This window comes from Peromyscus californicus, unplaced genomic scaffold (assembly GCF_007827085.1).
Source record: "Peromyscus californicus insignis strain IS unplaced genomic scaffold, ASM782708v3 Scaffold_8__1_contigs__length_139910024, whole genome shotgun sequence".
NCBI classification, from domain to species: domain Eukaryota; kingdom Metazoa; phylum Chordata; class Mammalia; order Rodentia; family Cricetidae; genus Peromyscus; species Peromyscus californicus.
In genome coordinates this window covers 23548950-23572325 of record NW_026294606.1, presented here as the reverse complement: position 1 = coordinate 23572325, position 23376 = coordinate 23548950, and the positions used below count along the sequence as shown (strand labels likewise).

Genomic DNA, 23376 nt, shown 5'->3' with positions numbered 1-23376 from the left:
AATGCACATTGGGCTAGACCCTTGGTAAACAGTTGGTACAGCAGGGAAGAAAGATGTGCGCTGGGACTCAGGGAAATCCAAGAAGTTCTTACTACAGGATATAATAAATACCTACAGCTCATCTCCTGGGGTTGAAAGGGTGTTGAAGATGCACTTGGGAAGAGGATGGTTTTTGTTTTTTGGTTTTTTGAGACAGGATTTCTCTGTGTAGCCCTGGCTGTCCTGACTCATTCTGTAGACCAGGCTGGCCTCAAACTCACAGAGATCTGCCTTCCTCTGCCTCCTGAGTGCTGGGATTAAAGGTGTGCACCACTACCAACCAGCTGTGAAAGATGGTTTTTATTATGTTTTTCTGAAGTCTGAAATGTCAGTTCCGTCTTGGGCTTTGTGCTGTCGGTCAAAGGGAGTCTTTTCAACGTGTTTCTAAAAGGTCTGAGCACATCCTGAGTCTGTTTGTTTTTGACTGATTATTACTCAGCTGAACTGGAATTCAGACACTTTACACGATCTAAGCCTGTGGGTTACAAGCCCTTACTAGCTAATGCTGATGTCATCACTGAAGGAGTTAGAACTGTTCCCTGGTAGGTGGAGCTTCCCCGCTCACATCCTGACTTCATTAGGAAGACTTCCTGTGGATGAGACATAAATTAGTGTTTCTTCTGAAACCAGAACTAAGGAGCTTGAAGAGCACGTGATTGGTTCTCAGAGGAAGCACTAGTTGAGTAAATAGCTTCCCTTTCTTACAGGACTAACCCCTGTGGATCCAGCTTCTGACAGAACACTTACAAATGGAGCTTCGATGGGCCGTTACCTGAGGAAGAAGTTGCAGTACATGAAAGGGGAGGACAGGGCTGACAGGAGGAGTCAGGAGCAAGGAAAGGTTAGGAAGGAGCAAGGCTGAGCAAGGCCAGCCTTGGACATGCATGGAATGTCATATTTTTATACAAACTAAAAAAATTGAGATTGAAAAGGAAGGTGCAAAAAAATACATTTTTTTTTGTATTAAAAAGTTTACTCAGCCAGGCGTGGTGGTGCACGCCTTTAATCCCAGCACTCAGGAGGCAGAGGCAGGCTGGTCTCTGTGACTTTGAGGCCAGCCTGGGCTACAGAATGAGTTCAAGACAGCCAGGACTACACGGAGAAACCCTGTCTCAAAAAAAAAAAAGTTTACTCAAAAGGAAGTGTGGTCCTTGGAAGGTGGCTTAGTGGGTAAATACTCTCTGTACAAGCTTGAGGACCTGGATTTGGGTCCCCAGCACCAAGGTAAAAAGCTAGTTGCAGTGGTGCGCACTTGTAATCCTAGCACTAAAAGGTGGGTTTAGGAAGGTTCCAGAGCCTTGCTAGCTAGCCAGTCTAGACAACCTGTGAGCTCGGGTTCAGTACCTCCAAAAATAAGATAGTGAGAGAAGAAACCCGATGTTGACCTCTGCCCTTCACATGTACATACATAGGTACATGCACCTGCACAAGCATAGACATACACCACACATACTCACACAAGGAAATGTGAGTCGGGGAGATTAGAAATCTCTTTCAGTGAACATAGTGTTCATAAATGTTGTTCAATGAAGAATGGCTTATGAATATTTCAAACTCTTTTGTTAATACAGACATGGCAATAATCTTAAATGGGTACATTTTTGGTCTGAAAACTTTCTATTTATAAAAGTGAGCATAGTGGCACACGCCTTTAACCCAGAATTCGGGAGGCAGAGGCAGGCAGATCTCTGTGAGTTCGAGGCCATCCTGGTCTACAGATCGAATTCCAGGACAGCCAGGGCTGTTAAACTGAGAAACCCTGTCTTGAAAAACAAAAACAAAAACAAAAAACCCAAAACCCAAACAAAGAAAAACAACCTTTCTACTTATATAAATTTTTGTGCATTCCAATAATTAAAATCATTTGAACAAAAAAAATGGCACTCTAATTAAACTGTATTTTACAGCCTGTAGGATGTCTTGAACCATGTAGAATTTTACTCTAGATTTCAGGGAAAAAAAACCATTTTTTTTTTACATTTCCTTTTATTTTTGCTAATATAATTACATCATTTCCCCCTTTCCTCTCTCCAAATCCTCCAATATTCCCTCCTGTATTCTTTCAAATTCAAGGTCTCTTTTTTCACTGTTACATGCATTTATGTACGTGTGTGTGTGTGTGTGTGTGTGTGTGTGTGTGTGTGTGTGTGTTCTTAAATATATCCAGCTCAGTCTGTATAATGTGATTTGTATGTTTTCAGGGCTGACCATTTGGTATTGCATAACCGTTTGGTGTACTTTTCCCTGGAGAAGACGATTTCTCCCACTCTCCACATCCCTTAGTTGCCTGTGGTTCTTTGGTTGCGGCCTCAGGGTCCTCCACCTGCCCCCACCCCCCCCACCCCCTTCTGGTATGTCTATTGTCCTTCTTCAGCTCATGGTTAGGCAGTCACGTTGGTGAGACTTTCTGGGTGTAGCTTCTGACATTCCTAGGAGACACAGTCTCCCAGCAGACTCCCTGGTCCCCTGGCTCTCACAATCTTCCCACCCCTCCTACACACTGTTCTCCGAGCTTTAGGTGTGGGAGTTGTGTAGCAGATGTATCCAGTGGGACCGGGCTCCACAGCTCTGCATTTTGATTGGTTGTGGTTTTCTGTAGTGGTCTCTGTTAGTTGCAAAGAGGTTTCGTTGATGAGGGGTGAGGACTACACTTATCTGTGGGTATAAAGGCAAATATGTAGAGTGTAACTAGACATCATGCTGGTTTAAGAAAGTGGTGGTTTTAGGTTCTCCTCTTTGACTTCACTAGCCCCAGGCAGGTATTTTCCTTAAAGTGAATACATCCACTATTGAAGATAACTGGTTTTGTGTTTTGTTTTTGTTTTTGTTTTTTTTTTTTTTTTTGCCTGCATGCATGTCTGTGTGAGGGTGTCAGATCTCCTGGAGGCAGAGTTACAGGTAGTCGTAAGCTGCCATGTAGGTGCTTGGAATTGAACCCAGGTCCTCTGGAAGGACAGCCAGTGCTCTTAACCACCGAGCCATCTTTCCAGCCTGAAGATAACTGTTTTAATTCAAGTTTTTAAGACAAATATTCTGATTTTATTGGAAACAGATACAGGCTAGAATTGTCAATTGTGAGTGGATGAGCCTTGACTGGACATCTACGGACCAACTAGGACGAGGTAGAAACACAGTTCGATTTCTTTCTTTTTTTTTTTTTTTTTTTTTTTTTTGGTTTTTTGAGACAGGGTTTCTCTGTAGTTTTGCGCCTGTCCTGGAACTCACTTTGTAGACCAGGCTGGCCTTGAACTCACAGAGATCCGTCTGCCTCTGCCTCCCGAGTGCTGGGATTAAAGGCGTGCGCCACCACCGCCCGGCCACATAACGATTTCTTGCCTCGAGGATAATTTAAGAAGTCTGTTAGGAAATACTGGCAGAGCACCTACTGTGTGCCTAGCAGTGGACAGGAGAAAAGTTCTGAGCATGACAGACCAGTTTCTGCTCTTGGGCTCTTACAGTCTAATATGGAAGGCAACACTATTATTCACTGGATGATTAACAGTGCCAAATTGCTTAGAAAAATATGGTCTCAAGAAGGCCAATAACAGAAGCAACCAAGTCTTCCTTTTCAAAAAAGCAGTTCTGGGCCAGCAAGATGGCTCAGCAGGTAAGGGTGCTTCTTGTGTTAGCTGAGAGAGCTGAAGTTGACCTGGGTGGTCCTCGTGGTGGAAGGTGAGAACTCACAAGTCATCCTCTGCCCTGTGTGTGCACACATGCACACTCTTAAAAATCACACTAACAGTGAGAGAAGCAATTTTCAGCTAAGCCACGACCACAATCAGGTTTAGAGGTGTGCTCCTGGGTGGGGCATCAGGGTCAGCTAAGGATCTATCTAACCAGGGAGAGGGCTAAGAGATGCACAATGCAGAGGCGGCCGGGGCAGAGTGGTGTAGAGGGAAGCAGGGAGCAGGTTCTGTGGCACGTGTTAAACTGGGTCAAGGGGGGCTGACCCAGGAATGTCAAAGGGCACAGACTTAACAGGCTCCTAGGGGCGATGGAGAGTGATCAGTGGGAGAGAGACAGTTCCACGGAACAGGATTTCAAAGGTGCTATGGAATGAGTCATTCCAGTGTCCCGCTGTGGTGACACTGGCTCCTGAAGCGAGTCTTAGCTTTAGGGTGACACCAGGGGGCACCACTGAGACTGAGAAGTGTTAGTGTTTTTGCTACACACTTTATCTGCAGCCATCTTTCAGTAATTAAGTGCCTAAGGCTTACAGGGTGAGAGGTCAGGCGACTTCGGTCCCATTGTGAGCAGTACACACCGACCCTCAAGGCCTCACTCCAAGTGCACACGCTGGTCCCTAGCAGGTCACACCTACAACACTCGCATCTCTTTCCTGAAGGCCAGTGCTACAGACCCATCAGTCCTCGGATGAGGTCAGGCTTTCTCACAACCATAGGGTACAACTGACTCCTATAATCCTGAGGGTTGATCTAAGGCAGCAGTTCTCAATCTTCCTAATGCTGCGACCCTTTAATACAGTTCCTCATGTTGTGGTGACCCCAACCATAAAATTATTTCGCTATTTCATAACTAATTTTGCTACTGTTATGAATCATAATGTAAAGATCTGATATGTAACCCCAAAGGGGTCGAGACCCACATGTTTGAGAACCACTGATCTAAGACTTTTCATGTACTTGGCTTTAGTGTTAAAAAGTAGGCCCTCGATGTATTATTCTTTTTTAGTTATAAAGATATTCAATTATAAAAATAATTATGGAAGTTGGGCAAAGTGGCACATGCCTTTAATCCCAGCACTCAGGAGGCAGAGGCAGGTGGATCTCTGAGTTCGAGGCCGGCCTGGTCTACAGCGTGAGTTCCAAGACAGCCAGGACTATTACACAGAGACACCCTGTCTCGACAAACCAAACAAACAAAAACTATGAATCAACATTGGCACCAACAATGGCCTTCTCTCCTGTTCCTTGTCTGCTAATTCAGAGTCGCTGGTTCAGACCAGATAATCATAAATGGTTGTCCAAATGCCTGAACTTAACCCAGTCTCATCCAGCCTGAGGGAAGATCTCAGGACAGAGTCCAGCCTGTTCCAGGCTCAAGTTTAGTTATAAACAACCCTTTGTCATCGAGTCCAATTTTCAGGTCTCATTTACAGCTATACTTCCCATCTGAAGTAACTTGTGGAATCTGTTAGGTCTTTCTTCACGAAAAGGAAGTGATAGGACATATCGGACAGCTTGACCTATATTCCTAAAAGCCATATTGGGAAGTGGAACATGAAAATGGGGGTGCTTTGAGTTCTTAATCCTTTGCCAGTGACTTACGGTAGGTCATTCCTACCATCAGAGACCACTAAACTTCATTGAAATGTCCCTTATAATGTTTTTCTTCCTTTTGGTTTTTCGAGGGTTTCACTGTACTGTAGCCCTGGCTGTCCTGGAACTCACCCTGTAGACCAGGCACCCACCTGCCTCTGCCTCCCAAATGCTGGGGTTAAAGGCATGTGACAGCACCTCCTTCCTGTGTATTTTTCCCAACAGGGAGTAGCCCCCCTAAATCTGTTCTGGGACGCCTGAGTGCTTGCTCTTGACTCCTCTCACTTTCTGAAGGACTGCAGCCCCTACTCGTCCCCTCCTCTCCTGAATCATCAGTTTCTACCATCCACAAGGGACCGCTTCCTCCCACATGTAAACCTACTCTTTCCTGCTGTTCCGCATCTTCACCCAGGCTTACCTATCAGCAAAGCCCATTGTTCACCACCACATCTGCATCGGACCCACTTCCACCTCTGCTGCCTCTACTGTGGACACATGCAATACCATCTTGACTGTCTCTTCATCTACTTGAGCCTCTAGCCTGTTCTTCCCAGCAGCCAGAAGCAGCTTGTAAACACATACAGCATGTTGTTTAGGACACAATATTTTTTTAAATTTATGTTTTGTAAAAACTTGTGATGAGGGTGTCTAATTACTTTAATAAAATTGAACATGTACTAAATAAATGGACAGCATTGTTCAGAGAGGCTTTGGGGAAGCAGGCCAATCATTTGGTGTTCTGCATTTTCTTTTTCTTTTTTTCTTTGATGGTGCTGGGGTAGAAGCTGGGCCTGTGCATGTTAGGCGAGTGTACTGCCACTGAGCTGCCCAGGAGTCCTGGGACTCTGCTTCTGCTTCTCTGGAGCCCCCTTCCAGAGATACCAAGGCACTTTACCCTATCAAGACTCTGACTAACATTAAACATTTTTGTTGTTTTGAACCAGGGTATCAGATAGCTCAGGCTGGCCTGGAATCCCTAATCCTCCTAATCCTCCAGCACCTCTGGGTGCTAGGGATTAAGTGGTTAACTATTAAGTGGTAAATTTTCTCTACTTACCTGGAAGGTATCTTGATTGTTTCAAATAGTACTGCTTAGCTGTTGAAGCAGTTGACAAGTCTGTATCGGACTTTAAGGAAACAGCCGCATGTAAACTCCTGTTTTCCCCCTTGTTGTGTGTGGAGTCTGGCGGTCCTGACTCTGGAAACCTTGAAAGTCAACACAAAGCACCAGTCAGAGTGTGAAAACCAGCAGTTCTTCCCCATCTCCTTCAGTGACTCAAATGAGTTGATGCAAAGCATGAGGCCGTCTGCTGTCGGGATTGCTGAATGCCAACTCCCTCCATATCTCTGCCAGCACAGGGCCCATTTCTGACATTGGACAGGATGCGGTAGAACCTCTATAGCAGTTTATGGGTATGTAATCTAGTTGAACTCTTCTGGAATTGCTTCAGTCATAATGTTAGAAGACCACACAGCAGCCACGGCCACCTCTACCTGCCACTAAAGTCATTTCTATCTAGGAAGGTTGTTTTGGGCAGGACACTAGCCGCCCACTCTGGGGGAGCTCTAGACACAGTAGCACTGTTTGATTGGGGATGGGTCACCACATCTGGCTTCTTTCCCTCTTATTCCCCTGTAGTTTTACTACTTCCGGAAGTTCTCCCCATGCTTTATCCTCCACCCACCTCTCCCAGGGGACTGAACTAGGCTCTCATACATACAAGGCAAACACTCTACACTGAACTACACCCCCAACCCCTTTCTCATTTGGAGACCAGATGTCCCTAAGTTGCCCAGGTCAGCTCTGAACTTGTGGGGTTTTTTGTTGTTGTTGTTGTTTTTTGGTTTTTCGAGACAGGGTTTCTCTGTGTAGCTTTGCGCCTTTCCTGGAACTCACTTGGTAGCTCAGGCTGGCCTCGAACTCACAGAGATCCGCCGGCCTCTGCCTCCCGAGTGCTGGGATTAAAGGCGTGCGCCACCACCACCCGGCAGAACTTGTGGTTTTTATCCTCTATGGTAGCTGGAATTACAGTGTGTGCTACATGGAGGCTTGCTCTGTGTGTGTGTGTGTGTGTGTGTGTGTGTGTGTGTGTGTTGTTATTTTAAGATGTGGCTTTTTATTTTTTATTTTTGCGCTGGGCAGTGGTGGCGCGCGCCTTTAATCCCAGCACTCAGGAGGCAGAGGCAGGCGGATCTCTGTGAGTTCGAGGCCAGCTTGGGCTACCAAGTGAGTTCCAGGAAAGGCGTAAAGCTACACAGAGAAACCCTGTCTTGAAAAACCAAAAAAAAAAAAAAAAAAAAAAGGCGTGCGCCACCACCACCCAGCAGATGTGGCTTTTTAAACTCACTATGTGGGTAAGTGGCCTTGAAGTTCTGATCCCAGATGCCCTTGTCACTGGTCCCAAGTGCTGGAATAACAGGTATGTGTCATCAAGCCTGTTTTGGTTTGGTTTTGTTGTTGTTGTTATTGTTTTGACCTGTTTTTATGGGGTGGGCTTTTTGTTGCTGCTTCATTTATTTTTTGAGACCAAGTATCAACTGTATAATCCAGGCTGGCCTTGAACCTTTGTATCTTTTTTCCTCAGACTCCAGAGTAGCCGGGACTACAGGCGTCAGCCAGCGAAATGTCCTGCGGTTTTCTCCTTAGAAGAAGGATGCACACAGAGCTCCAGCAGAGCCTCTGGAGCGGCCTATGCCGACCTCCTCAGTTCTGCCTTTGTTTAGCACCTCAGATTCTATCCGAGAACCACACAAAACCTACATTGGCGGAGTAGTATGGCTCCTGCCTAATGGGATTGAATGGGGTTCTTTCCAAGTTCAAGTGCCGTAGGGAAGGAAATGTATGAGTCTAGATTAGGAGCTAGAGTGGTCCACACATGTGCTCCCTTGACAGTCTTTATGTGTCTTCAGAGGAATGACGCACCCGTGTGTGCTCTTGACAGGGTTTTTATGTGTCATCAGAGGTATACAAACTGCAAAGAGAAGATGTCTGCGCTATGCAATGCCAGCGTTCCTCTGACTGGTAACATGGCTGCCCTTCTTTGTTTTTGCTCCAGGGAGAAACGAAAATGAAAGTATGTTCCCAAAATGTTCAACAAAATTTAGCCCCTCCGTAATCAGAGCCGAGAAATGCAGGAAGGATGACCTAACTCCTGACAACAAGGACCTGCTGAGCTTCTGGGAAAGGTTCAGAAATGATTTTCCAATGTTTTAACAGGAAGCAATCTAATAAATAACCCTTAACATCATCAGAAAATCGTGTATGTGGTGTTCTGCATGCTGTACACAGAAATGTGAACTTTAGGTGGGAATAAAGACATTCACAATTCACTGGAGTGAGCTGGGTGTGGCTAGCTTGTACTTGTGGTCTGAGCTACTCAGGAGACAGGGTGGGGGACTACTCCAGCCTACAAGTGTGAGACCTGGCCTGGGCAGCATAGCTAGACTCTGTCTCAAAAACAAAACGAAACAAAAACAAAAAACCCACAGAGCAATATAAAAGCTGAGTAAGGACTTTGCCCTGCACACACATGAACACACGGATAATTCATTACTGTGAAAAGTCAAGGTTCTCACCTTTCTGGATGTATGGATTAAGATTTCTGCAGTTTGTAGAAGAAAGTATTAATCTTTGTTGTCATATTTAATGGGTGAAATAAGGTTGAAGCATGGTGAAATAAAGGTGATGCGTGGTAAGATACATTTCCCTGGAGAACGTGCAATCTTACCGAAATGGAGACTCTTTCTTCTTCTTTTCCTTGAAGGCGCCCATGCTCGGCTTCTTGGAATGGGAGGCTCCGAAGTCGCAGTCCTCAAAGTCATCACAGCTGTCCCCCGACTTGAAGACAGTCTGGCCCCAGCGTCTCCGGGCTCCTTTATGGCCCAGTGTGTTGATTGGCTTCTGTGGTGAACAAGAGTCAGCCGCTGAAGTCCTAGATTATCTAAGACTCGCACAAGCCATTAGACAGCGAGGCTCTCAATTCTCAACTCCTCTTCCCTTCACAATTAGGAGTCACTTAATGAAAGGACATGTTCTGAGAAATGCATCCACTGTGACTGTCATCGTGTGGACATCACAGACTGTACTTACGAAAACCTAGATGCTCCAGGCCCCCAGTGATGCTTTCTGTTCATTGGCAACAAATATGTTCACATGCTATTATACTGAATACAGTTGATAACTGTAGGGGATGGTTACTACTTGTGTATCCAAGCGTATGTAAATGTAGACAAGGTACTGTAAAGAGGCAGTGGTAGAACACACTTGTAGCATGCACAACGGCCCAGATCCAACCCAGTTACCTAGTACCACACTCCCCCACCCCCCAAAGAGAGAAAAAGGGCAGCAGGCACCTGAAGCAGCTAGCTGCATTCAGTCAGGAGTAGAAAGAGAATAAATACATGTCCACCTACAGGCTGCTCGGCTTGTTTCCTCTGTTTCAATACAGTACAGGACCCTAAGGAATAGTACCACCCAGTTTCAGGCTGGCTCTTCCCACATCGATGAACATGATCAAGATTATTCCCCACAGACATACTCGCAGGCCAACCTGATCGAGGCAGTCCCTCAATGGAGACTCTCACCCCAGGTCACTCTAGAGTGTGTCACACTGACAATTCAAACCAACCATCACTGGGTACCAGAGGTCTGAGGTTCTGGGTTGACCTCTCATAGACAGACTCTAGAAAACTGAGACTTGGCTGGGAGCCTCCCTGCCCTTCTCCTTAAGTGGAAATAGCCTTATGGAGTAGACTGTGGTTGTCAAGTCCCTGTGTCTTTCAGCTGGGGTGATCTGGAATGTAAAGTCACTTGTTGAAAATCCTGACAACCCGAGTTCCATTCCAGGGACTGCAGGATGGAAAGAATGAACAGATTCCTGCAGGTTGCCCTGGAAACACCACGAGTGCCCCTCCCCAAGAAATAAATACATATATTAAAATTTAAAATTTAAGTCTAATTGTCTTTGAATAGTGTTCCTGCTAGCAGGAACAAGGAATGAGGAAGTTGTGGCCCAGGACAGACAGTGAGCTGCTTCCTATAAACTGATCAGAAAGTGGTCTGAGGCATGTGACGGAAAAACACACATACAGTTCAAAATAAGGAACGGAGCAGGGAAGGAAGGCTGGCCGCGTCGTGGGCAGGGGGATGCTGGAAGAACGGCTCAGAAGTGCACGGAGCTGGTGACATCTGGATGGGATGGCAGGAAATGATGCCTGCCAACCTCTGCACCACCATTTACCTAGCCAAGAGGAACACTTTCCAAAACAAACAGGGTTAAAAGATCCAAAGCTCTGGATGCACAGAATCAACACAGCTGAGCTTCGACTGTCCTCAGCTGGACTGCCTCTTAGTGTGAGCAGAATGCCGATTCTGCCAAGCCATGGCAGGAAATACAGAGTGATCCTGCACATCTGGGGAGACTGGAAGGGGGCAGATATAAGTAATGCCTTTAAAAGAGAAAGTGAAATTTTGTAATCCATGTCAATACTTTGTTACAGAATGAGGACAAAAATTCTAGGAAATTGGTGGGTCATACAAGCCACCATTTTTCATAGAGCTGTGACTCCATCTGATGTGGTGGGAAGTACATGTGAGCACTGGTCAAACTGGTTTCATGGGTTATCACAATCCCTTCAACCATGGAACAATCAGAGGCCAGTGAATGTGGATCAGTACGTAGTTTAATAATTTAACCAATGATCAGCAGATCTATGCCTACCTAGAAGGTTCTAGCTGCTGCCCAAGAGCATCCTGCTTTTCTGTTCATCATGTGGATACAGGAGAAGAAAGAGACAACTAAATAAACCCACAGATGTCAAGACTATTAAACCCAGGAGAGAAAATCAGCATTCAAGAATAGCAAGTTTGGGAGGTAACTGAGATTTTAAACTCTTGAACCCTAGAGATGGAATATGCAAGTTGAAGTACAGAATATGTGATCTGCAGAAACATTTAGTAACAAAACAGACTCGGAAATTCTCATGGATAGAACATTCCATCCCAGTTCTGGAATATGTTAGCTATATAATGATGAAGGGCTACTTATTAGGTACTATAACTTGGTGAATAAGCCCAGGGGCTGGACACAGTGTACAGTTCTTAGAAACTGCTTAATAAAAACGAACTTTCTTTTCTTTATTCTCAGTGTGCACCAGCATACGATGGCCTCCTGAAGGGGGCAAAGGAAATGCAGCCCTCCATGGCCTGAGTGACCCTTGGGTTTGGGAAGCTTGGAAGCCATTCCTCCTGCTCTACCCCTCCTGGTATGTCTGTCTGCCTCCAGTTCGGACAGCTTCATTCTGAGTGGCCAGCAGAGTGAGGAGGGGCTTGGAGGCCTGTCAGAACAAGAGTCACGAGGGAGTTGGGGATGTTTCACCCAGAGGACAGATGATACAAGGGCTGTTTGCAAATACCTGCAAGACTGCCTCTCTGGAAGAATGATACCTTCCATTATATGGCATAGAGAACCACACTTTCCCTATTACATACCACAAAGAACCACATTCTCCATTCTATTACATGCCACAGAGAACCACATTCTCTCTTCTATTACATGTCACAGAGAACCACATTCTCTCTTCTATTACATGTCACAGAGAACCACATTCTCTCTTCTATTACATGCCACAGAGAACCACATTCTCCCTTCTATTACATGCCACAGAGAACCACATTCTCTCTTCTATTACATGCCACAGAGAACCACATTCTCTCTCCTATTACATGCCACAGAGAACCACAGTCTCCCTTCTATTACATGCCACAGAGAACCACATTCTCCCTTCTATTACACACCACAGAGAACCACATTCTCTCCATTACATGCCACAGAGAACCACCGTCTCCACAGAGAACCACATTCTCCCTTCTATTGCATGCCACAGAGAACCACATTCTCCCTTCTATTACATGCCACAGAGAACCACATTCTCCCTTCTATTACATGCCACAGAGAACCACATTCTCCCTTTTATTGCATGCCACAGAGAACCACATTCTCCCTTCTATTACATGCCACAGAGAACCACATTCTCCCTTCTATTACATGCCACAGAGAACCACATTCTCTAATATTCAGAGCTGGATGGAGAAGAGTCTGGACCTTGGAGGTTGTTCACTTATTCAGTAAATATTTATTAAAAATCCTCTCCATGATAGGAACCTTCTAAATTCTGGAGTTATGTTGATAAACAAATCAGACATATTTCTGATGTCACAGAGCTTACACTCCAGTAGAAGGGGGAAATGCTATACAACAACACTAGAAACAGAAATTAGCAGTGTGTTAGGATGGGTTTGGTATTAGTGGGAGATGGGAGGGCTCATCTAAAGATGGTGAGAGTTAGGAGTGGACCAGGAATTAGATACAGTATTTGAAAAGATCTGTGTGGGAAGAAGTCCAGTGCCAATAGTCAGCCCTGAAAACAAACATACAGGTACAGACTGCACAGGCTGTATTTCTATATTTGGGAATACACACACCCACACCCACACCCACACCCACACACACACACACACACACACACACACACACACACACACACCCCAATAATGAAAAAGAGGCCATGATTTTAAAAGATACTAAGAAGGATACAAGGAGGTTTGGAGGGAGGGAAGGAAGGAGAAAATAATGTAATCATATTATAATCTCAAAAATTTAAAAATATATTAGGACAATATATTTTTTAAAACCTTCCAGTCTGTTTGTGTTCATTATCAGTGAAAAACAGGATGAAATCCTTGGGAAAATCCTTAATATTTAGGATCAGTGCTCTAGAGTGTCCAATTCCTTCTATGAATTCTTAAAAGATGCCTGCAGCATATGAATATTACTCCTTTATTCTGGAAATTTCTCATCATCATCTTAAAATATTACCTTACCTCTTGCCAAACCTCAACCAAGAAAATCAAGGGCTTCGACCCAGAACAAGCGCCACACATACTCCATAGTTAGAATTGCACCAACAATCTAATGTGTGGTTCTTGGCCACTTCCTACCCAAACTGTAGGCCATGCCATCTAAGGCATCCTTCCTGGCTACTCACCGTTTGCATGGTTTTGATGATACTTGGAAACATCACTGGTGGTGGTTTCTGGTGACCCTGCTGCTTTGGAGGTGGCTGGATTGCTGTGTTTTGTGGTGGCTGAATGGTCTGCAGTGGCTGGTGGCCCTGTTTTGGCTGCGGCTGCCCGGCAGGCTGATCAAGTATGTTTGGCAAAGGCTGAGGATCCCGTTCAGAGAAAGATGGCTTTCGTTCCAGTGGCTGTAGCTGCTTGTTTAAAGTCTGTTTTGCATCCAGATGGTGTGCGGAAGGGCCCAATACCTGACCGACTTGAAAATATGGGTGCTTCAATGCCTGGAAAAGCATGAAAATAACATGCAAAATGTCATACTAATCAATGTTTCCAAGTTTAAATCATGTGCATCCTTAATGTAGGACATACTGCTCATTATTAACAATGATTTTCTTGGTGGGAGTTCTGGGTATTGAACCTGTGGTCTTATACATGCTAACCATGAACTCTGCACTAATGAGGCCCAAGTGAGTAGGATCTGTGTAGGAAATACAAGGTCCGGCAATACTGAGAACCCTGTAGCCAAAAGACAAACTTCCCAGGAGAAAGTGCCTTCCAGAACTGAAGCACACTGCTAAATCCACAGGTGCACATTCCTTGGATTTTGTCTCATCTTTTTAAATAAACTATAGGCAAGGTGAACACATTGAGAATTTTTCTCTAACCAAATTATAAACAACCGCATGCAGGTTCTCGGGATTGACCTCAGGACCTCAGTAAGTACCCGAACCTGCTGACCCATCTCGCTGGCCCCTCTTTCTTGCTTTCATAGCCACATTTTTCTCATCATGGCATCAAGTATTTACACATGTTTTCTGTTGGTTTTAATGGCTTGGTTTTTAAGTAGATATGCACAATCTCTAGTGATTTCTTCCTATGCCAGGACCATTGCTGTGGTGATTATCTCACAGGGCTCTTGTTGGAGGGTTTTGCTCTTTTGGGGGCCTGCTACCCAGCTCCCAAATAAATTCACACATGGAGGCTTATTCTTAATTATGAATGCCCGGCCTTAGCTTCTTGTTTCCAGCCAGCTTTCCATAGCTTTAAATTATCCCATCTACCTTTTGCCTCTGGGCTTTTCCCGTTCTCTTACTTCTGTAAATCTTACTCTTACTCTGTGACTGGCTGTGTAGCTGGGTGGCTGGCCCCTGGAGTCCTCCTCCTTCTCCGGCTCCTTCTTCTATCCTCCCAGTTTTCTCCTTCTGTATGTTCTCTCTGCCTGCCAGCCCCACCTATCCTCTCTCCTGCCTTTGTATTGGCCGTTCAGTTCTTTATTAGACCATCAGTGTTTTCTACAGGCACAGTAACACAGCTTCACGGAGTTAAACAAATGCAACATAAGCAGAAGTAACACACCTTAAAACAACATTCTACAGCACAGGGCAACCACACTCTAGCCACCACTCTCTCATTACCTGTCTGTGCTCAGATACGCCTGGATTACTCTTGCTCTTTGGTTGTTGTAGCTAGTCTTTAGGAAACACATTAAGTTCATTTTTTTTTTAAAATGAGGGAGGGGTAATTTTCACATGGAATTTATGCTAAATTTAAAGAATATAATAAAATTCATCATCTTTCTTTCTTTTTGGGGGGGGTGTTGTTAAGCCTTCGGCAAATAAAGGGATGACATTTTAAGGATCATGAGATTTGTGGCACAAAGTGCCACAATGCTACCCTCTTGTGGGAGTCAAAAGCTAAACCCCAATACTGCGGTCTTATTTTTTTTTTTTGTTTTGTTTTTGTTTTTTTGAGATAGGGTTTCTCTGTGTAGCTTTTGGAGCCTGTCCTAGAACTCACTCTGTAAACCAGGCTGGCCTCAGACTCACAGAGATTCACCTGCCTCTGCCTCCTGAGTGCTAGGATTAAAGGTACACGCCACCACCACTCGGCCACATCTCATTTCTTGATACATACCGTGAACAAGAATCCTGCCCCTCAATCAAAGAAGTCCACAGTGTGCTGCTGAGAACAGGAATCTGCCTGACTTGAAGGTCACACCAGACTTATCATTAGTTCTGGCCTCCTTTCTCGCTCATTGGGACCACATGGCACCATCATGCTGTGGCTCCATTTGCAATACTCTCCAGACTTCCATGGCTCACTATTGCTTTGTTGCATATAGTGGGTGTCTTGGGTTTCAGTGATTATTGATCTCAGTAAAACATGGGTCAAGAATCAATGCCTTTGTAAAATTGCAAATGTGATTGCAAATGTAAAATTCCAAAACTTCACAAATTTAGAGGTTGGAGAGATGGCTTAGTGGTTAAGAGCACTTACTGCTTGTGTAGAAGACGTGGGTTTGGTTCCCAGCCCCTGCTGTGGAATATAATATTACTTTAACTATGTAAAAGTGTGTTACATTTGTTATGTTTTGGAATATCACTTTAACTATGTAAAGGTGTGTTGCATTTGTTTCTGTTTCAGAATATCACTTTAACTATGTAAAGGTGTGTTGCATTTGTTTATGTTTCAGAATATCACTTTAACTATGTAAAGGTGTGTTGCATTTGTTTATGCTGCATTTGTTTAATTATGTAAAGGTGTGTTGCTGTTTTACATTGCCTGCCTAAGGCACCTTATTGGTCTAATAAAAAGCTGAATGACCAATAGGCAGTAGAGGGATGGGCGGGGCTGGCAGGTAGAGGGAATAAGTAGGAGGAGGAATCTAGGAGGGGGGGGAGAGGGGAGAGGGGAGAGGGAAGGGGGGAGGGGGAGGGGAGAAGGGGGAGAAGGGGGAGAAGGGGGGAGGGAGAGAGAGAGAGAGAGAAAGAAAGAAAGAAAGAAAGAAAGAAAGAAAGAAAGAAAGAAAGAAAGAAAGAAAGAAAACAAGGGAGAAAGAGAGGGAGAAACCCAGGGCCAGACAGACAGACATGGAAGAAGCAGGAAAAGTAGGACATACAGAATGAAAGGTAAAAAGCCCTGAGGCAAAACGTAGATGAAGAGAAACAGGTTAAAATAAGTTATAAGAGCTAGTGAGACAAGCATAAGATAAGGCCGAGCATTCAGAACTAATAATAAGTTTCGTTTCCATATCATGATTTGGGAGCTGGTTGGTGGCCCAAGGAAAAGCCTGCTACAAGCCCCTACATGGTGACTCATAACCATTTATAGCCCCAGTTCCAGGGGATCCAATGCTCTCTTCTGGCCTTTGTGGGCTTCTGTACATACGTGGTGCACATCCATATACTGAGGCACACACATATACACATACACATAAAACAAATACTTTTTAAAAACCCTCACAAGTTTAAAAAGCTGTCCCCGGGAACTCCTCACCTGGCTTGCAGTTGGTCGTTTCTTTGGATCCCAGCTCAACATTTCTGTCATAAGCTGAATAGCCTCGGTACTGGCATTGGGAATGAGAGTTTTCAGGTTTATAGGAATGCACTGAGGAAAGCGGAAATTCATGGAGGAGGCAAGCTGGTATCCTTCTGGCCAATCACTCTGTTTAAGGATATATGCAAAGAGAAAATCGATTTTTGTAATTAATATAAAAACACAGGAGTGACATAGAAACTGTTCATGTGGGGAAACTTCAACTCTGAATCAGATAAATAAATGTGCAAATAAAATACCAGACTCTATGCCTTATGAAAAGAACATGGAACTGAGAGGGGGTGAAAATGAAAGAGTACATCTACAGATTTCCAAATATCAAACTCTTTCTGGTTTTTAGTCTCAGTGACAACTTAGTGACTGAATAAATAAGGACAGAAGCGTTATAAAGAGGCTGCATCCTATGAAGATCCCTACACATCAGAGCAAGTCCACTATTAAAGCACTTGGAGCTGGAAAATGGTCGTCAGCTTCATGCCTTAGCATCTACATTTATCTGTCAACTGAGAGGCCAGTGCTGGCTTCATTAGGCTATAATTCCACATTATATTTATTAATTGCATCTTAGTAAGGTCTACCCCAAAGGCAATAGCCATGGAGAGGTACTCAGAATTCAGTAGACCTAAAACCATAGCAGAGATAGAAATGGAAACCAGAAAAAAGGCTAAGAGAAAATAAGGTCTAGGGTCCCAAGGGTTAATGAATGAGGGATGGGCATTCACAGAACAGGCAGCACAGTCTCAGTGGGCTATCCTGGAGTCAGGATCATCAGTCCAAACTTAAGCTCTAGGCAGACTCTCCCCTTACATTTCTTAAGGAAAAGCAAACACTTTTTCTCCCTTCAAATCTGGTGGGATTCTGACTTCTTGCATTCCTTATTGCTCCCCAATTAAAAAAAATGTTTGTAAGACAGCCATTAACATATAAAGCTATTTGAAACTGAAAACATCACACATCTCTGCTAAAGTGAGAAACAGAAGTCATAAGATGAAAAAGCAAAGTGGCAAGGAGGGTTACTCAAAGGTCGTGAGAACTCGGAAGCTAGAGTACTTACTTTCTTGGGAGTCCCTAACACTTGGCAAATTTTAAAGATTTCATCAACCTCACTTGTCCCTGGGAAAAGCGGTCTAAAGGTATAGAGCTCGGCCATTATACTTCCCACAGCCCACACATCAATGGGAGAGCTGTACACCGACGATCTTAGTAACACTTCAGGAGCACGATACCTGTGAAAACAGAAAACAACATGGAAAAGGCTGTTTCCAGGGTAATGTTGCAGGTGAATGGACAGCAGGAGTCAACTGTTTGCTCAGAGCTTCCGTCAAGGCCCAAGGACAAAGTGCCTTCTGTCTACCAGGGACTTGGTGTGACCTATTTCCTGACCACAGTTTTTGGGGCTGGATACAAATGTAGAGGAAATGTCCATGTGGCTTGACATTGTGCTTTTATATCCATTGAACCACATCCATTGTGGTTTTCATATGGATAACCGGGAAGGTAAGTACTCTCTGAATTATTCATAAAGAACCGTGGGCAAAACCATCAGGTGTTCATGTAGGTTAGGAAAGGAAAGGTAGAAGAGTTGTCCTTGAATAGTGGATTTCTTTTCCTTTTTTAAAAATATGATTGAAAATGCTCATACTACCATTTGCTTCCTTATGTAGATAACACTATTTTCAATTTACAAGAGCAAAAGCAAGTGGCAACGCCCTGCAACACTTCCCCAACCCTCGATGATCTCCTCCTACGCAACAGCTGTCTTCCTGCGTCTGGCTTCTATCGCTTAATGTGATGATCTCCAGCTCAATCCATTTTCCTAAATGTGACATAATTTCATTCTTTTTAACAGATGCCTACAACTCCACTGTGTATATATAGTTTATTTCTCCATTCACTAACTTTTCAAATGTATCCTGACACTACCTGGGACATTGGTGTATTCTGGTCTGCCCTATATCAGCAATGATGACCCCTTGTGGTAGAAAGCAAATGCCAATGAGTATTTGCATTTGCTTCTCTTGATAAACAGAAAAGTACCAGTTTTTCACTAAAGATACACTTTGTTTTTGGAGACTGTTGTTGATGGGAGAGTTCCTTCAAAATAATTTCTTCAGAAAGCATGCATTCCTCACTACAAGGCTACTGCCGCAAAGTACCACAACCTAAATGACTGAAAACACCAGTTTATTCTCTTAACACCTCCAGAGCAACAATTCTAATGTCAAGATGTGGTATGGCTGTGACCTTGGAAGGGTCTAGGGCAAAGCCAATTCCAGGCTGTGATGAAGACATCTTATGCCTATCTGACTTTGGTCTAACTTACTTACATCTACAAAGACTTAATTTCCAAGTGGGGTCATATACATGGGGTTCAAGGTTCAAAATATCATTTAGAGGAAACACAACTTAACCTACAACATCAAACAATGAAATTGCTGTAGGTTCATATGATGTAATAATCCTCGAAGACAGAACATTCAGGCAGCACTTAGTGCTTAGTTCCTGTGTGCCACGATGTCACCAACTGACATTCCAAAGGCTTGTGGCATGGTGGCTGGCATTCCCTATGCCTGCTAGAGGGTAGCAGTATCAAGCGCTTCTGCCAACACTCCAACCAGAGGAGCAAGTGGAGGACCACTTCTGTCTCATAAACTTTGTCACATGATTTTGGGAAAACGTTGGATAAGGGGAGATGGGAAATTGCAGTCATCTTTTATATTTAACCATGTGTCAAGGTGTAGGCTTGGTTCATGTCAGGCATGTCTCTAACATCACCAGGTTAGATCTTCAAGGAGCGCTCTCTCTCTCTCTCTCTCTCTCTCTCTCTCTCTCTCTCTCTCTCTCTCTCTCTCTCTCCTCTCTCTCTCCTCCTCTCTCTCTCTCTCTCTCTCTCTCTCTCTCTCTCTCTCTCTCTCTCTCTCTCACACACACACACACACACACACACACACACACACACACACACACACACACAGCAGAGGTCTACCAGGTCCACCCCAGCTTACTTCAGTGAAGCAGTTGCTAATAACACTGGCTAAGACTGACCTGGGCAAACCAGGACACCCAGTTGCTCTCTTTGTCTAAACTCAGTCCTCAGATCTCCTCTCTTCTCCAACTGTACCATTTCCTCAGCACTGAGGACTCATAAGCATATGTCTCCAGTCCAGCCCTTGCCCAAGCTCTCAGTCCTTAATCCAGAGGTCGGCTTTCAGATCTTCATCTCAGTTTTTAGCAGTGAGTCATCTTTTTAGATCCTTCAGACAAAAACCTTTTGAGTCTCTGATTCCTTTCTATCAGCACCCCCACCCCACCCCATCTGATACAGACTCAGAATCCCATACACTTCATCCCCTCCATGGCCAGGAGGTCCAGCTCGATACCATTTGCTTTCTGATTGAGAGTCTCCCTACTCCTGTCTTTGATTTCCTAAAATCTTTCACTGTGGCAGCCAGAGGAATGGCTGTAAATCCCAGCCAAGCACAGCATACTGCTCCACACAGCTGTTCCACGCTTCCCTGCTTTGTGTAGGTTCAAAAGCCAGTCCTCGGGGCTGGAGAGATGGCTCAGCCATTAACAGCTCCAGCTGCTCTTCCAAAGGACCTGGGTTCATTTCCCAGCACCCATATGGCAGCTCCCAACTCTGTAACTCCAGTTCCAGGGGATCCAACACTCTCACACAAACGTACATGCAAGCAAAACACCAATAAAACAAACAAACAATTTTAAAAAGCCAGTCCTCATATGGTCTACAAAAGGCCCCATGTGACCAGACACCCCTCAGCTGCTCTGACCTCACTTCCCACAACTGCTTTTCTCACTGATTCTGCTCTCTGCAGAACTTGTTAAGACACACTCCTGCCCCAAGGCCTTCACTCTCAGCATCTGTTTTCAGTATCTCCTTTAGGGCTATTGTCAGCGAGACTCCATTATAACAGCAGCATTCTTTCCCTCCTCACTGGCTCCACTTCCCATCCCTTCTCCATATGTTATTTTGTTTATAATAATGTATTGCCATGTGATATACATGCACACTTGCTTTTACAAATATATACAGGAAAACACACTTAAACTCACAAGTATAGCTTGATGAATTTTCCGCAAATAGAACACACTCATGGGTCCAACAAACATATCAAGAAAGGCATGCTACCGGTATCCTCAAAGGCTCATGAAACCACTACTCTAACTTAAACTGGCAGCTTTCCTTAGTCTTGTACGTTGTACAAATGATGGTATTCATACAGAAGCTCTTTTTCTGTGTGGCTTCTGAGAAGCAGCCATGGTATTGTATGTCACTGTAGACTGTCCCTTTCTCCTGCTGAATAGCTTTCCATTGAGTAGAATGCGCTGTGTTGATAGGCAGTTGGGACCGTGACAGGGTTTTGGTAACTCATACTATTTAGCATATTTGTGCTTGGCTGTCACGTAAGCTGCACGGGGAAGAGACTTCTCTTCTGTTTTGTTCATGGTCTTGTATTCCCAGTGCCTACAGTAATGTGTAGCACAGAACACAGTAGGTGTTCAGTGTTATTTGCTGAATGAATGAATGAGTGAAATCTTATTTCCTTCTCTTATTTCATTATCGGAATAGCCATGAGCCAATTCTTCCCTCTCTGTAAAGAACATAAAATCTCTACATTTAATTTTAAATACCAAATTTGGACCCTCTGGAAAGATAATTAACTATTTAACATAGGAAAATTTAGACATAAACGTTACCATCTGGTAGACACATAGTCAGTATATGGCGGCTGTGATCTTAATTCTCTTGCAAGTCCAAAATCAGCAATTTTCACCAGCTCTGGACCCATACAAAGCAAATTTTCCGGTTTCATGTCCCTGTGAAAAAAGCCTGTGCAAGCAAGAGAGGAAAAATGCAGTAAGTTATCTTGTTTATTATCATCATCATATGACCTTTTGGTTTGTATAAATAGAACCAAGTCCTCCTACTAGCAACATGGGGTTAGGAGAGGAAATGCCTTCTGTGGAAGAAGTAACAGGGTATGGGAACCTGCACACAACATATAAGGTCATTAAAAACAACTGCCCATTTGACAAGTATTTTTAATTTGTGACTTTAGTAGATGTATATGAGGGAGAGATCCTGACACATTGGGACCGGCTCCTACTGTTCCACAACCTTATGGACTTTGGATGTGTTGTTATCACTACTGTGTGACAAACGAAAAGGAAGAGGCACATGGAGAAACTTGGCCATCGCTTCCTGACTCAGCTTGATTCGGTGTGGCTGGTCTCGTTCCTGCGGCTTAATACAGGACTTCCTGAGTTTAATCACACATTTGAAAAGTCCACTGGACAAAAGAGACCCCGACATTTTAACTAATCTCCTCATTTATTTAACAGTTTACTTTTCCCTGATGGCTAAGTCTTTGAAAAACCCGGTAATGAAAATGTTCATTATTACCAACTCTGTATATGAAATAATGGTCAGTTACAGAGGCTAATGGGCAGCCCGAAGGAAATGGGCAGGAAAAGGAAAACTGTGAGGGCTGTCCTTGAAAGTAAGCTTTAAGGGGATTCTTCCCTAAGGCGGGCTCAGGTGTTCGATTCTGAAGACCCCACTAGGGAGAAGAACTGTGGTTAGGACCAAAGGCATTCCGCAGAGGTTTGAGTCGGCTCTCTAAGCGTCAACATTTTAAACCACTGCCCGCCTAGGTTCCAAGTGCAGCGATACTGTGACACAAACCTACAAATCTTGTCTAACTAAATATCCAAATGGCCAGTGATTCTAAACAGACTCTCATTAACAGCAAACATATTCGATTTCTGAGCCAATATTTATTTTGGTTCCATAGACAAACAAAATCACATAAACTAAAAGTAAATGAGTAAGAGATTCATAGAACATAAATATCAGTTTCCATTAATAGACGTAACTGTAAACTATAAAAAATGTAAGCGCTCATGACACTATGAAACATCACACACAGGCACGGCACATTGTTTACATCCCCACGGGGAGCCATGGTTGATCAAAGGCGTCTAATCTTTTCCAAAGTAAGTTTGGATGGAAGACGGTCATTGAGAGAACAGAAAGGGTACAGGTCTCCCAAGGGCAAGTCTGCCCCAGAAAGCTTCCCCCACACAGAAGAAAAATAACAACAACAACCAAAACCAAAACCAACCAAACAAAAAATAAAACAAAAACCTCACAGCTCTATCCTGTCCAATTAGAATGATGGAGAAAACAAAATCAGCCACAACCCCAAATCCCAACCCCAAATCCCAACCCCAAATCCCAACCCCAAATCCCATTGCTGCCCTCTTTCCACATCAGGAACGGCCGGCACATCACCCAGGGGTTCTCCAAGATGGGTCCCCTGTAGCCTAGCGCCATACATGTGATCGTCATGCTTGCTGTTCTCTGTGTAGCCTGTCAAATAAAACTGCTTACTTTCTACTTCTGTCTAAAAAGAGAATTCCTTCACTAACCTGCCCCAAACCCCACAAGAGAGAATTTGTTGTTTTCTTTTCTTTTTTTTTTTTTTCAACTTTCTCTGAGTTTTGGGGGAGGCAAAGGCAGGAGATTGATGATCAAACTTCTTAAAAGTCTGTTATAGATAATAGATATCTATACACAATTATAAAAATTATAATGTTTAGATGACAACCTCAGTGTGTTTA

The 23376-nt window shown here is 44.0% G+C and overlaps 1 protein-coding gene across 5 annotated transcripts in view; it reads right to left on the bottom strand.

Moving 5' to 3' along the window:
• The window catches only part of Mak (male germ cell associated kinase), a 53765-nt gene that overhangs the window by 10980 nt on the left and 19409 nt on the right, over positions 1 to 23376 (bottom strand). For all 5 annotated transcript variants that reach the window (XM_052728890.1, XM_052728889.1, XM_052728891.1 and 2 more), the window contains exons 6-11: positions 21451 to 21583; positions 17786 to 17957; positions 16672 to 16839; positions 13365 to 13676; positions 9047 to 9219; positions 6376 to 6524 (exon numbers count right to left, since the gene is read on the bottom strand). In XM_052728890.1, coding sequence (XP_052584850.1) covers positions 6376 to 6524; positions 9047 to 9219; positions 13365 to 13676; positions 16672 to 16839; positions 17786 to 17957; positions 21451 to 21583 — 1107 coding nt within the window. The remainder of the gene's footprint in view (positions 1 to 6375; positions 6525 to 9046; positions 9220 to 13364; positions 13677 to 16671; positions 16840 to 17785; positions 17958 to 21450; positions 21584 to 23376) is intronic.